Here is a 15,359-nt window from a genome sequence, read left to right as displayed (position 1 = left end):
AGGGTGTTAACATTTCACACCATATGATGTCCCAAGGGGACAACACCCTGACGTGTTCAATAACACCCATGAATTCTTTAGCACTAAAGAATGTAAAAGTACATCATTTCTTAAGCTCGCTATTTCACATAGCAAAGAAAAAAGAGGAAACTAGATAATTGAAATGCCTTTTAAACAGAAGTCGGTCAGACTGTAATCTATATATATGAAAACCCTATGTGGTATCATATGATGTTGCAATTGACGCCATACATGTTTGATATCTATCGAGTACCATACCCTGAGGTATTAAAATAACACCCTTTAAATAGAACATAGCACCAAAGAATATTTAAAAGTACCTTATTTTCAGGTATTTATTATGTACACGTAACCATTTGTTGGCACTGTGTATTCTTGTTTTTGTCTTGTTGAAAGAATTCATTTAATTCAGTTCAATTCTATTCCATTCAATAATTTATTATACCTACAATATTACATAGGAAAGAAAAGTAGAGGAAATTTATCAGGAATGTCAAGAACACAATTGTAGATTTTTTTTAAACGGAAGTGGGTCAGATTGTAATCTACATAAGATATGAAAACACTTTGTGGTATCATACACTGTAAAACTAGGTTGTTACAATTGACACCATACATGTATGATATCTATGGAGTACCATACCCTGAGGTGTTGAAATTACACCCTAGAGATTGAACATATCACCAAATAATGTTAAAGTACCTTATTTTCAGGTATTTATTATGTAACCATTTGTTGGTACTGCACATTCTTGTTTATGTCTTGATGAATCAATTCATTTCAGTTCAGTTAAATTCTATTCAATTCATTTTTTTGGCTCTTTATTATAGCAAAGAAAAGTAAAGGAAAGTTATCAGAAATGGCAATGACCACAGCACTAAATAATTAAAATAGAAGTGAGCCAGACTGTATCACCCATAAGTGCTGGACTATTAAGCACAATAAAAATTAACACTGGAATTAAATGACTTGTGTGCTCTTATGTATATGCACCAATCGACACCATGTTTTAAAAGCCACCGAGCACCTTTATTATCCGATTTTGGAACAAATTTTCTGAAAATGTGAATGAAAAGTATTTTTTTTATTTGAGGTTCTTTGCGAACCTTTTGTTTTTTAGTAAAGGCCAAATTGGTTTCAGATCGCAGCCAATTGTACAATTGCTACGACATTAGGAATAATTTGCTTTTATTTTGATAAGGATGGTAGCATAGTCAGATATTTTGTACATGTCTGGGTAGGACTATTCGTACAATGATTTAGAACATTACACATTCAGATACATGTATGTCTCAATATAAGCTTCAAATTCGGCGATGTTTTATTCCAAATTGGGTCACAGATCAATCGTAAGGTGTGCGGTGACATTAAAGGGGAATCCAGCCTTGGCCATAAAATGTTGTGTTGGGAAGGAGAAAAATAAATTAAATAGAATGGCGAAAGTTTGAAAGAAATCGGACAAGCAATAAGAAAGTTATAGCTGCTTTAAAATTGAGATCACTAATAGTATGTAGATTTCAAATTGGCAACTGGGTAAGTAAATTATGACAAGGGGCAAGGACAACTTTCCCATAGGCCATGTACTTTATTATCAGGGATTTGTGGTTTTCTCCTAAGTACCCATTCCCCTGGGGCAGTAATCTAAATATAATCCAGGTAGTATATTGTTTTATGTCCTCGTGAAAGAAAAATATAATTTGAAATAAAACTTTTGGGAAAAATGACATTTTAGCCATAATATGTATTGGAGTACATGGAAGAGTAGTCCTTGCCTTACATCACTATGACATCCCATATGCGACCAATTTGAAGTCTCCATGGGTATAGTGATTACCAATATTTACAACTTTTAAAAATTCATAACTTTTTTGTTGTTTGTCCAATATTGATCAAACTTTCACCTATCAACTTGTCTGATTTTTCTTTTTCTTATAAAAGCAAGTTTTTATTTGGGTTGGATTCCCCTTTAAGAGTCAGAAACAAGTATGCATTTAAATTCAAATTGATTAATTTACATAATTTGAAAAAAAATTACACTTTATCTATAACTCAAGATTTTGACTGGTCGCAGCAAATGTAAATTGTTTTTGAATGCCTATTGTTGTTGAATTCTACCAATGTGGAACCTTCCAAGGAAATCTTAACAAAACAAAAATATTTTTTGATTTTACGATTTCTTGTCTGTTTTCACATAGTAATTGCCATAATGATGCGTAGGTGAATGGTTTTTTTAAGTAACCTTGTTAGAAACCTAATTAGGTCTATTTTTATCTGCATCTTTGATAAAATAGCAAGGAGAACTCTTTTTTTTCTTGTATGTTTTCATAGAGAAACCATTATAATGATGCGTAGGATGAAGGTTTACATGCATTTCTTTTATCATTACTTTTTTTAAATGAAACTGGATAGAGCTAGTATTTCCTACATGTAGGAATTATTAGCTAGAAGATTTCTTTGTCTTTACTTGTATTTCTTGTATGTTTTCACATAGAATCCGTTGTAATGATGCGTAGGTGAAAGGGGCGTTTCTTTTAACTTTTTGAAAGTAAGCTTTATAGAAATACGGAATATTCTAAATCAGACTTATTTTCATCTACTTGCAGGACATAACATGGTTAGAACTTTTTGTTTTCTTGTAAGTTTTCACATGTACTTAGAAACTGTCATCATGATGCGTATGTGCGTTTGTTTTTTAACCAGACTTTTTGAAAGGAACCTTGTGAGGAATACATAATCAGGCTTATTTTTATCTACATATAGGACATGAAATGGGTAGAAGATTTCTATTTTGTTTTTCTCGTGTCTTTTCAGATAGAAACCTTCATAATGATGCATATAAGTGCATCTGTGCATTGCTTTGAGCCATACTTTTTGAAAGGAAACTGAATAGAATACATGTAGGAAGATTTCCTTGTCTTCGCTACATGTATTTCTTGTATGTTTTCACGTAGGAACCGTCATAATGATGCGTAGGTGTGTTTTTCAAACCATACTTCTTCTTTAATACAAGGAAACAGGAGATAGAACCCCTTGTGGACCAATGATATCTGAATGTATATTCAGTCCATACTTCAACAGAAGTACATGTATGGGGAAAAGCAGTTAAATCAAATGATTAGAAGCCATGCATTCTCTCAAATCTAATAAGAGACGGGAGATGACGCTTAGATACCCAAGATGTCGTCTTGTGAGGAGGATGCCATCATTGGAGGGGATTCTTCTATAAGATGGTTTGAAAATATTCATCCCCCATCTTATGCTTCATTTAGCAAGTAGGGCTGGATAGAAGAAGCTTATGGCCGTAAGAGGATTACAGCAGCATTCGGAGGAATATTATAATTCCTTCTCAATTCTCTTATAATCATCTGTTGTTGCTGCGGATGTTAAAGGCGCTGTTTGTACAATCAACATCAGGGATGGATCCAGGATTTTCCAAAAAAAGGGGGGGGGACACATTTTCCCTACAAGAAAAAAAATGGTCCTCAACTGTACGAACAACATATTTCCATTAAATTTTTTTGCTGTGACTCTGAGAAGGGAGCACACTTGTTTATGAACGCCATATTTACATTAAAAATTTTGACTATGGCTCTGAAGGGGGGAGGGGATCCCTAGACCTGCCACTGATCTACATGTATAAGAAGTTGTCATATTGTGTACAAATATACATGTCTTAAAAAAGATAGACTGAATATTTGAAATTTATATTAAGGAATATATAATCAGAAATATATAATATTAACAGAATTTGTGCATTTTGGGGTGCATAATTTTAGCACAGAGTTAGACCGTGGTCTAAAGTTAAACCTGACTTCAGAATACAGGCCCCAACTTTGTCCTTTCCATCAGGGATAGTACAATCAAAGTAACAGAGTCAAAATATCACAAAGACTGACGTCAATGTCAATAGAAGAAAGGATAGATGGGAACTGAGGAGAACAAGTGTCTTTGGCTTATGAAATGGAATAAAGGGGCTTGCTATTTAAAAAAAAGCAATGCTTCTGTGAGAGACAATTACAAGCCCCTGTGACTAATCAGTTCCAATACATACATGCAAAGCATTTAACGGCCTGGTCACACCGCCCGAGCGTTGTTGGAGCGGTCGTGGAGCGGTAGGGAGAGGGGGTCGAATTTCGCTCACAAAATTGGGGAAAAAATCTAAAACAAAAACAACAATCGAAATAAAAAATGGTGATCGGTAGCGAGCGGTGATGATTTTTTCTCTCCGCTCCACGACCACTCCAACAACGCTCGGGCGGTGTGACCAGGACTTCTAGGTGGGATCTCCCTCCATATAAAAAGCGACCAATGCAGTAAAAGAGAACAGAACAGCACATTGATACCTTGGTTAGATCTTGCATGGAGCTATGTTTAATAGCTCGATGGTTAGATCTTGGTGTCTTGATTCATCAGTGTACTCGTCTTTGTTTCTTGGACAGTTATCCCATGCATGTCCTGCAGATAGGATGTTCAGCAGGAGGGCCCATTCCTTTGTTTCAGCATTGCGAACTAACACTTACGGGTCATACATAAAACAACTCGTCACCCGCGGAATTGAATACCCTCAAAGGCTCGAGTCTTATAATGTAATTTCTATAATTATTCTCTTCAAATTTTTAATCGGCCTTTTTCTCATTGATGCTTTCTTCTTTTAGATGTAATATTCTCAGTGATTAGTAGCAGAAGAAATGAACGAAAAAAAAGGCTCTGCGCTTGAAATCAAATTAATGAAATAGAAGGCTTTTTATTATCTCACTGCCGCCAGTTGCGATTGCTTCACAAGGTTGGCGTTATACACAGAGATATTAGAAATGGCAATGTTTGTTCACTGTCCAATATAATATCACAAACACAAAAAACATAGATACAGTATATGTCATTTGCTTGTACATGTAACTCCTTGCTCAAAAAGGGGGAAAAAGGAGGCATTTATTATCTTTAGTGGTTTTATGACCATCATATATCATGAGCAGGATCTACATGTTGCACAGGTTTGAACTGTGCTCTATTTACATAAGCTAAATATACCCCATTTCATGCTGAATATATCCTAGTCTTGTCAAAAATATCTTTAATTTTTATGGCTAATGCATTACAACGTATTTGCCTGGCACCAGATATAAGGTCTGCGGATTACTCATGTAGACATTCATGTACACGAAGAATGATTAATTATGGTACATTAAGAATGATAAATTATAATACAAGCTTTATGGAATCTATGTATGATAGAGACACTTCAAACTGTCTGAAGTAGAAAAAATGATAAGTGTTTTTTTTCATATGATGAGTCACTTCAAAACCTGATATGTTTGCGGTATTTGAGTAATAACAATTCCCCATGCTTGTGGTGGTTTCAAAATGATGTGCAAGAGACCATGGTGTTTATTTTTTAAAGATTATAATACATTTAAATATAAGATTTAAAAAATCCTACAATGTACCATGTTATTTGCAGCCATTGTCAATCAAGGTATTTCTAAAATAGAAAAAAAACTACAGGTCTTTAATAGTTTTGTTTAATTAAAGATATTCACCCACCACCCAAAGAAGAAAAAAAAAGGATTTTTTTTTAGAAAAGCCTGCTTTGTTTTTTTTGCTTAATAGTTTTGAACATTCTGTACGATTTTAAGGAAGGTTTCTTTTACTCTTAAATGAACAACAAAAAGTAAAATCCAGATCCCTTCATTTATGCTTTCAGCTTAGTTTTCATTCAACAGAAGAAAAAATGTAAATTTATTCTCAGAAAAGTCCTTTATTCCACTTGCAATATATTCATGCACCTACATGTATGATTCATGAATATATTGTTTATCTTTAGTACATACAGTACCTCAATCAAAATGATAAAAAAATAATGTGAAATAATGAATATACCATCATCACAAATCTATGACATAAAATTAACAGCAATTGATATAAAAAAAACAGGCCTATAACTTATTTTTTATGATAATGGTCATAACCATTGACCACGAGAGATGAATTTATTTTTTGCCCATCTAGTATTTTGTGTAGAGGCATTTCCAGATGGCGTCTGCCAGTTCTGTACCATTTAAAGCTGTAATTTTACAGGACTTTACAGTCCCATAGTCGACATTTTTAGCCAATTATACCATTTCTAGAATGAAGACTAGACAGCATAGGCTCTATGTGTGTCAAATACCGCATACATTTGTAATTCCGAAGCTTCGTTATTTCAAAGGTTCGGATATTCCGAAGGTTCGTTATTCCAAAGGTTTGCATTTTCGAAGGTTCGTAATTCACAAGATTCGTAAGTCCGAAAACGAAATGAGGTTCGTAATTACGAAGGTTCGTTCGTCCGAAAACAAAGTGAGGTTCGTAATTCCGAAGGTTCGTTTATCCGAAAACAAAATGAGGTTCGTAATTCTGAAGGTTCGTTAGTCCGAAAACGTAATGATTAATGAACCTTATTTCGTTTTCGGACTAACGAACCTTCGGAACAACGAACCTTCGGAGCAATGAACCTTATTTGGTTTTCGGACTAACGAACCTCCGAAACATCGAACCTCATTTCGTTTTCGGATTATCGAACCTTCGGAATAACGCCACAAATGTTCAGAGAAACGAACCCTTTTATGTTTTTGGATTAACGAACATGGAGGTATAGGCAATTTACATGTTTCGGAATTTACGTACCTTCGGAATAAAGAACCTTCGGAATTATGAAGTGTAACCGTCAAATACATGTAAGAGTCAGCTACAGTACTTAGTTAATCTACATGTAGTCTCACTACTTCAGACTCTGCGTTATGCACTATGCGAGTTGTGAAAACATGGGTCTGTGCCTGCAGACTAATTTAACAAGTTTGCTATCGTAACCGCAAGGAGCTAGTTGACCTACTTCGTCCTCATATGAATTTGGGATTTTCCTATCACTTCTGTTTTATCATCATCGGTCCCTGTAGATTCATTTCTCATTCTTTATGCCGTCATATTCAATAATTGCAACAATTTACGATGATATGAATTCAAGATGCACTCCTGTAGTCCTACACATGTATACTCAATATAATATCTCACCATCTGGAAAAGGATAATGGGTAATTTACCACCTACTGTCGTCGTGGAGAGTCAATTGAATTTTTTTGACAGAAAGAACAAAGAAAAAGGTGCAGTAATTAGTATTTTTATTCCCATTTTATCAAGAGTTCCTGCATTTATTATTGAATCAAAATACAAAGTGTGATTTCAATTTCCTGACTTTCCTTGAAATACTACGACAAAATAGATAATTGAAATCAAATGTAAAATAATAGAAACTGGAAGTGCTTGGTGTTACAGATAGACCCTGCTCATACATTATTTTAAATCCTTTAAATGAAATTATGCATCTCAAATCAGATTGTTAATTGAATTGAAATAAATTGAGTGTCAATCTTGTTTTACTCTACATGTATTGTTTCATAAGTAATCTCTATACAGTATAATGAATTCAGGAAGCAACTAATTTGTTTGACAGGAATAGCTGTCTTTGCTGGGGATTTGTTTAAATGTAGCCAACACAGTTTGGCAAAAAAATTATATTGCAGAGACGGAAGATATTGGTCTACAAATGTGTGTACTTTAAGATGAAATTTGTCTTTATGGCAACCAAAAACTCCTTTTCAGCAGGAATACATAATTAATGCTATCAATCATCATTGATTACATATCCCCATGAACATAAAACATGCACAAGATTGAATGTAATAATAAATAGGTTAGTTGTGAATTATACATCATTAAGTTATCCATGAAACATACACACATAGGGCACAAAACACAGCATTCTAAACTTGCGCATCATCTGAAGATGATCTTAATGAAAAATTAGAACAATTTTTTTTGCAAACGAGAGGGCAAGGATGCCAACTCATTGGGTTAGGGCATGATGAGACTTTATTTGTTTATAATGGCAACCACTTTCAATTGTTCCTTTCACTAGTCAGTGCAATTGCAACCTCGCATTGGATTTATCCTTTACCTGGCGCATTGTAGCATCCATTGCAGCGCGAGACTGGCTGCAATGGAAAACAGGTTGCCATGGGGACTGTGTCATTATTGTAGAAGACCATCCTGTGCTGTATATGGCTAGATGTAATATAGGTAGTAGTGACGTTCGGGGTTGTATGGAACCGCGGTAGGTTGTAATGCTTGTCAGATCTTGTTCAGAAGACATTAGAATGGACTCGGATGGAAGGAGATAAAAGAGGAGCCATTGAGGAGGGGACATATAATTATGATAATCTCAAAGAATCTTATAAAGTGGATTGATTTGCGGAAGGTTTATCCTCCTTGCTTGTAGGTCAAAGGTCACAATTTCTCATTTTCATTTTAATAAAGGAGGAAGCGATGATACAGGCAGGGTGATCCTTTAGTCAAGATTCCTGATAGATTATATTGGGAATCTAGGGCAACTATTATTTACCTTAAGTTCATCAACATAAGAAACTATATCCGAGTAATTGGATTTTATTTGGGCTTATCCAGATTTTTAGAAATCTTACCTCTTCATTAAGACACATAGGAATATTTTCTAAGTGATTTGATTTTATATGGGTGTTTCAATCGTTTTGTTTCTATGTTCAAAATCAAATCCTGATAAAGACTTTTTTTTCATATACTTAAAACCTTTTTTTAAAATGTACATAAAGAAAAACCTATTTGTGCATGAAAATAGTTGGTCTGAAAAAAATATCAAATTTTCTAAATTCATTTGTTATCTTGACCCAGAAATCAATTTATTGGAAACGGGGGATTTTTCCCAAAGTTTGAAAAGCAAATTATTTGAGTTTCTTTTGACTTAATTCCAAAGATCAGATGAATATCAAGCTAGAATCTATATCAGAATTAAGAATATTAAATTTTTGTAACTCTGAATGAAACTTTCTGGAGGTCAAAGAAAATTTTCAATTTGGACATGTATGACAGAGTGAAAATCTTGGCAGTGATACTGATATAATTTTAAAAAATTTGATTGATGAATCCAATCATTTATTTATTTTTACAATTATGGGTTAGTCACTGTACGAGCAAGTGCAATGATAGAATACTTTGTAAAACTATTGGTATAATCATTTAGCTAAGTCATGACATTACTAAAGAACTTGCATACAGTGGTCATATTTTTATTTTTAAACTTTTCTTCTAATCAATTGGCGAATATAGAAGCACGCCCTTACAAAAAATATATGGAGGGAAGAAACTCTTTACTTCAATATCACGTCTACCCAATAATTGTTTGATTAATTTTGCTGAATATAGAGAACAAAAACTTTTCTCAGACCAAGTTGGCACTGAGCAACCGTGACATCTGTAGGTGAGAGAAGAATAACGTACATGTAGGCAATACAAAGTCAGCTTGATGTATTGATTACCCCTTTTTTGTGTCATTTTAGGCTCGTTTTACCCACGAGATGTTGCCTTACAATTTAGGTAAAATGTTTGCCAGGCGATGACGTACGGATCGTGTTTCTTTGTTCCTGGCTTTGCCTGCTCGTTGGATAGATGCACGCAATGGGGAACCTGTCATGCGCTTTCCTGGGTGTGTGATGTTCATGATTGCCCCCTCATCTTATCTAACGATGTGCCATTGGCTTGTCATTGACCAGAAATACAGTGTATTTGAATTTTTCCTGAATTGATACAGTATTCCTTTCAAAATTGGTCTCAGTTTTACAGTCCTCCTTGTGCAACTTAAAGGACAAGTCCATCCCAGCAAAAAGTTGATTTGAATAGAAGGAGAAAAATCCAACTAGCGTGACACTGAAAAAAATCATCAAAATCGGATGAAAAGTAAGAAAAACAAGTGATTAGATAGGAGTGTTGCTAAGTTTGATTCAATAACTTATGTGTGTAAATGTCATTGATCCTGGAATTGAATTAGAATGCAATTATCCACCAACTCATTTAACCAATTTACCAACAGAGTAAAATTAATAAACGCTTTTTTTTTCTTTATTTGCAAAGTTGCAATAGGTCTACTGTTGCTGGTGTACTAGTATACCAAAACTCAAAATTTTGCTCTGTACAGCTGTACATGTATTTCTAAATATGCCAATCAACATGTGTGACAATATCCATTAATAAAACAAGTTATTACTAGTTGCATGAAACAAACTATTATGCTACAGAGATCCCAATTTTACTAAACTTGCTGTTGATATATATATATATATATATATATATATATATATATATAAACTTTACATACTGTAGGCTTGTATAGGTTTTATAATCATTAATTCAACCTAATTCAACGTGCAGACAGTGTAGAAGACAACTTGAATAAACTGTGAAAATCGATCCAATTTCAACTTCATAGAATCATACTATTCTATCAAAAATTTAAATGACTATATGATAAGTTTATACCAAAACATAGCAACGGTGAATTTCTAATAAAGGATATAATTGTTATATTTTTGGTGTAAAAATTAGCAAAATGGGCATATAATGAAACAGGATTCAAGAAGTTAGACTACAGAACAAAGCAGCTCTCAAAGCATGATAACCTCAGTGTACCTTTAGTGTACATGCAATTACTTTTCAATTTCTATCCGATTATCCCCTATCTTCCCTCCCGACTCCCAGTTCAATAATCAAGGCCCAAACATCAAAGGAAAGATGATAAATTCACAAACTGCTTCCAATTTAATTTAAAAGTATGGATCCCTTGGCAAGGTCCGCCAGCCAAATATCAATTTCAAAAATTGCCATTATACGGATCGACTTGTCAGTCTAAACATCAATACGTCGTCTCAGCCGGCGTAAGAATGGCTCTGAGGGAGCCCCGTCGTTTGATGTTTATCTCTTTTCATTCACTTTTCCTCTCTTTATCAATAGGATGATTTTTATATTTTGTTTTCCCGGTTGACATGGTGTCACCGACGCCTTTTATTTCGGGCAAACCCAAGACTTTATAATGTCACGTGATCGTTTGCAATATATGGCCAGTTGCCATGGCAGCATCTGCTTTTAATACCACGTTGTTGGGAATTTGCGTTTGATTTTTCTAAGACCTATAAGGTTGTGAAGACTATTTTTTTACAATCGTCCTTAATTTCTTTTCAAGATAAATTTCCCAGTGGAAGGGAAAAATTGAAAGATAAATTATCTTTTTGTCATCTCTGACATTTTTCTTTTTTTTTTCATATGTGAAAAAAGGGTAGGTTACCCACAACTACATGTACCTATTAAACATGGATTAATGAACAGAGAGAAAGAAAAGGATGGAGATGAAGATGAAGATTTTAGGTCAGAGAGAAGTTCTCATGAGTTGGGACTGATTTTATTTGTCAATAGTTTTATTTTTATCACTTGAACGTTGCACCGAAAGAATTTCAAGGAGCTTTTTGTTACTTTGGTGTTTGATTTACCCTCTCCATGCACTACCGAACTATATATCTCCAACACGATAGGCCCATATTCTAAGGTCTGGTTTAAATGTCTAAAGTTGGGATTTAAATATGGATAGCCAATTGTGACATAAATCTGTACTAGTACAGATTCAATTTAACAGATCATACATATTAATTGTTTTATAAATAACTGGGAATAATAGCAAAATTACTTTTCTTCGCCACTATAGCCTGGTGAAAGAGTCTACAAGTAAATGTGTTAAAAATTTTGACATCTTCAGCTTCCCATAATTATAGCACAGGGTTATACCACCATATTAAGATAAACCAGTTTTCAGAATACAGGTCATAGACTTTATACAGTGCGTATCAAAAAAGTTTACACTTTGAAAAAGCCCTGGGAATTAAAAAATATACAACATGTGGGTAATTTTTTCACATATAATCTTGGGTTAGGGTCTCGTCTATCCAATGAAAGTAAAAGTTTTGTCAGAATGTTAGAATGTGGAAAAATCTTCAGGATATTAAAAATGTGTAATTTTACAGGATTTTTTCAAAGTGTAAACTTTTTTTTGATACACACTGTAGAGGAATTATAGAGGAATAGCCTGGTTCCAGTAGTCAATGGATTAGGAATTATGTCAAGTCCAGTCGTTTTTAACTTTACTAAACCGCTGCACGTGTACTCGCACAAGCACAAAACGCAATACAACTGTTCATGATGTAAGAAAAGTATTATTCCATAATACCTCTTACTAAAAATAAACCAGCTAATATGCAATGTGGTTTTGATATTCCATGTATTGTATAAAAATCACAAAACACAATTTGTTTTTGCTTCAGATATTCTCTCATGAGTATTTTAAAGGAATTGTGTTAATGGTTAATTTTCATTTGCTTAAATCGGTCCAATGTTAAATGAAGAATACCTGGAGGTTTTTTAGTCTGAATAAACATGTAGACCTATGCTTAATAGAAGGATGCTGCTATTTCTGTTTAATGAAATCACCAAAACGTAATGATAATATAATAATATCCCAGTTTTATACATTAATACTGCAGTGTACATCACAACAATTTCCTCTTGCTTTTTATTAGCTTTCTTGGAAATGCACTCTTGATTCTTTCCAGTTTCTCAAACAATGCTTTTGTTGTGGCCAAGAAACACAATATACATTCAAGTAATTTTACCTACACTGTAAATGGCTGTTTAAACTTTTAAACAAGTTGTTTAAAAAGTTTGAACAATAAAAAAGTTTAAACAACTTGTTGTTAGAGTGAGAGGCTTAGACAATGTGCTATCTTTTTTTCTTTACTGGGTTTCCAGGCTTCAGTGACTTCCATTGACAATGTATTTCCGTAATTGACATAAAGTCATATGTAAAGTATAGTTTGAGCATTGTTAATTCCTAGTAATTAAGTGGCAAAACAGAAAAATGCTGTTCAATTTTTTTATACACCCCTGTTTAATCTTAAACAAACATGCCTAACTTATTGAGAATTTGATATTTAAGTTAAACTTTGTTAATTAAGATTTTAGATACTTGTTCAGACTGTTTAAACAACTAATGACTATAGGATTCATATAGTAAACAACGTATTCTACACTTTAAACGCCATTTTTACTGTTTATATTCCTTTGGGCACTCCCAATGCTGTTGGAAAACTTTTATGCGAGGATGATAAACGATTCAAAATTAAACTGATTTCCACATTTTTTTGCTCGTTATATTTTTAGATTCCTCCTATTATTCAACACGAGGTGAAAACGGTAAGTTGGATTGAATTAGAAGTGTTGGTCTTCTTTAGTGGAGATTTTCTTCTCTGCTCTCTCTGGCTCTGCTGCTGCACAGTTTATTCTTTTTTTCACTACAGAGTTCCAGCCTGTCTTGTAGACTAATTTCTTGTGTGATTTTCTCTTGTTCAATATCACACAATTATTTGTTATGCAATTCTCCTTCAATTCCATTTTAAGATGTGGTTGAATTGCTTTCTAACGATTCCATTTTCTTCTTTGAGACATTGTTTAAATTGAAATTTCTGATCTCTCTCTCTCTCTGAACTAACAACTAATGAATCTAAACATTTCTTTGAGTTGTTCTCCTAAGTTGATATTGGTTTTTTATAGTTGCTCAGTATTTTATCTATTTTATTAACATTTTGACTATAAAGTTATGATCTCGCTATCTCTCTTCCTCTGTACGCCAACTAATTTTCATTTACATTTCTCCTTATGAGTTTTCCACAGAAGTTTGAAGTTCTTCTTGTTCTGTTAGTTATCTCGCATATTCTAAATACCTTTCTACCTTTTAAGCCCTTTTGACATTGCACTTATATTATAAGGCCTTTAAAGATGTTGCTTTCTTATGATCAAAATAATTCATTACATGGGATGCCGGGTGAATTCACTGCCAAAAGGAGTTGACGAAATTTTCCCACAAACAATGAAACAAAGTTTGGGTGGTGAAATAAAAAAATAGCCCCCACATTTCCCCCCCTCCTTGCACAGCAAAAACTGTGGTGTTAACCAGTGTACATACATGTAGAGGACTACTCTAGTTTTTTTTACACCGGTGTTAAATTGACAGTGTTAGTTTAACACCTATAGGTGTAGTTACAACACCTGTGGTTGTTACATTTACACTCTTTGGTGTTATGTTCAATCTCTAAGGTGTAATTTTAACCCCTCAATGTGTGGTCCTCTATTAACACCAACTGGTGTCAGTTTTAACACCACATGCTTATATATTTTGAAAAAAAAAGGAAATTCAGTCATTTTAACCATGTAGTAGGTCCATGTTTTAACTAAGATTACCCCAGGGGTTGGTTTCACAAATAAAAATAAATCTAAACATATCACATGAAAATGAAAGAAAGATAGAAAAAATAAATCTTATATTTCAAAACTTGTTGCTTGTAAACTTGTTCTCAAATTTAAGATAATTCTAAACAAGAAACTTTAAGCTTATTTCATCTATTCCAAATGAAAACATGTTTTTAATTCAATATAATCCTTCAAAAGTTGAACTATAAAAAAAGAAAAAGATGGGGTCTCATATTTCCAGATAAAGCATTTTTCCTCTAATTATTTTGTGTGATACATAAGATTTTTGTTTTTTCTTTTCTTTTCTTAGGATGCTTACAGCATTTTTGCATTTTGTTCAAGTTCTATGCTTTGTTATCTGTAGATGTGTATATAGACATACATATATTTGTATTAATTAATTTGCAATAATTGCCCAGGGACTTAATTGAACTGAGTTTCAGGAAGCAAATGTTTTAAGAGCATGTATTTCAAATAAAGGTGAATTAATAAGATATCATCATGTAGATCTAAGATCTGAATCTATGAAGTTCTTATACAATTTTAGCAAGCCAAATGATGTGAAATGATTGAAGCATTGGAAAATTGAGCATGATGAAATTTGCCACACAGATGTATGTTTGCATGTACATTGATTAATGTTTGAAAAATAACCTGATAATCTGAGAAGAGAGGATGACAATTTATTTCAAACCAGAATTATTTGGCACTTAATTTTTTTTAATTTATAAATAGAAATATTAATAGTGGTCCAGTTGTTTTGTTTAAGTTCATTTTGTATAATTGTGTGGATAAAACTGTCTTAAAATGACATTAGTTACATAACATTGGATGCTTCTTTCAAATTTATAGTTATGCTATTTTTCATTTGTTGTGTTGTATCCGCACTTATAATTTTTTGTTTAGTCTTGCTCTATATATTTCTAGGAATGTTTTTGTCATAAAACTCTATCTCTTTATATTGGTAAAGTTTGTTTACTCCTCCACAAATAAGTTAGTTTATTCACAGAGACATGCAATTAGAGCTATTGCTTTAAATGAAACCAACTTTTAAATGTTAATTTGATTGTCTGCAAATAATTTCAAAAGTTGCTCCATATTGAAAACAGAAGTTCAGTGAAAATCATAAAACCCAACTATTTAGTATATT

At 33.2% G+C, this 15,359-nt stretch overlaps 1 protein-coding gene across 1 annotated transcript in view; it reads left to right on the top strand.

Annotated features, from left to right (window-relative positions):
* Positions 1–13,919, top strand: part of LOC121415194 (sodium/potassium/calcium exchanger 2-like) — a 48,572-nt gene extending 34,653 nt beyond the window's left edge. The window contains exon 3 of the mRNA XM_041608358.1: positions 13,124–13,919. Coding sequence (XP_041464292.1) covers positions 13,124–13,285 — 162 coding nt within the window. The 3' untranslated portion in view covers positions 13,286–13,919. The remainder of the gene's footprint in view (positions 1–13,123) is intronic.
* The last annotated feature ends 1,440 nt before the right edge of the window (positions 13,920–15,359 follow it).

Source organism: Lytechinus variegatus, chromosome 5 (assembly GCF_018143015.1).
Source record: "Lytechinus variegatus isolate NC3 chromosome 5, Lvar_3.0, whole genome shotgun sequence".
Classification (NCBI taxonomy): domain Eukaryota; kingdom Metazoa; phylum Echinodermata; class Echinoidea; order Temnopleuroida; family Toxopneustidae; genus Lytechinus; species Lytechinus variegatus.
Note: the sequence above shows the minus strand (reverse complement) of the source record. Positions and strands in the feature narration are given on the sequence as shown.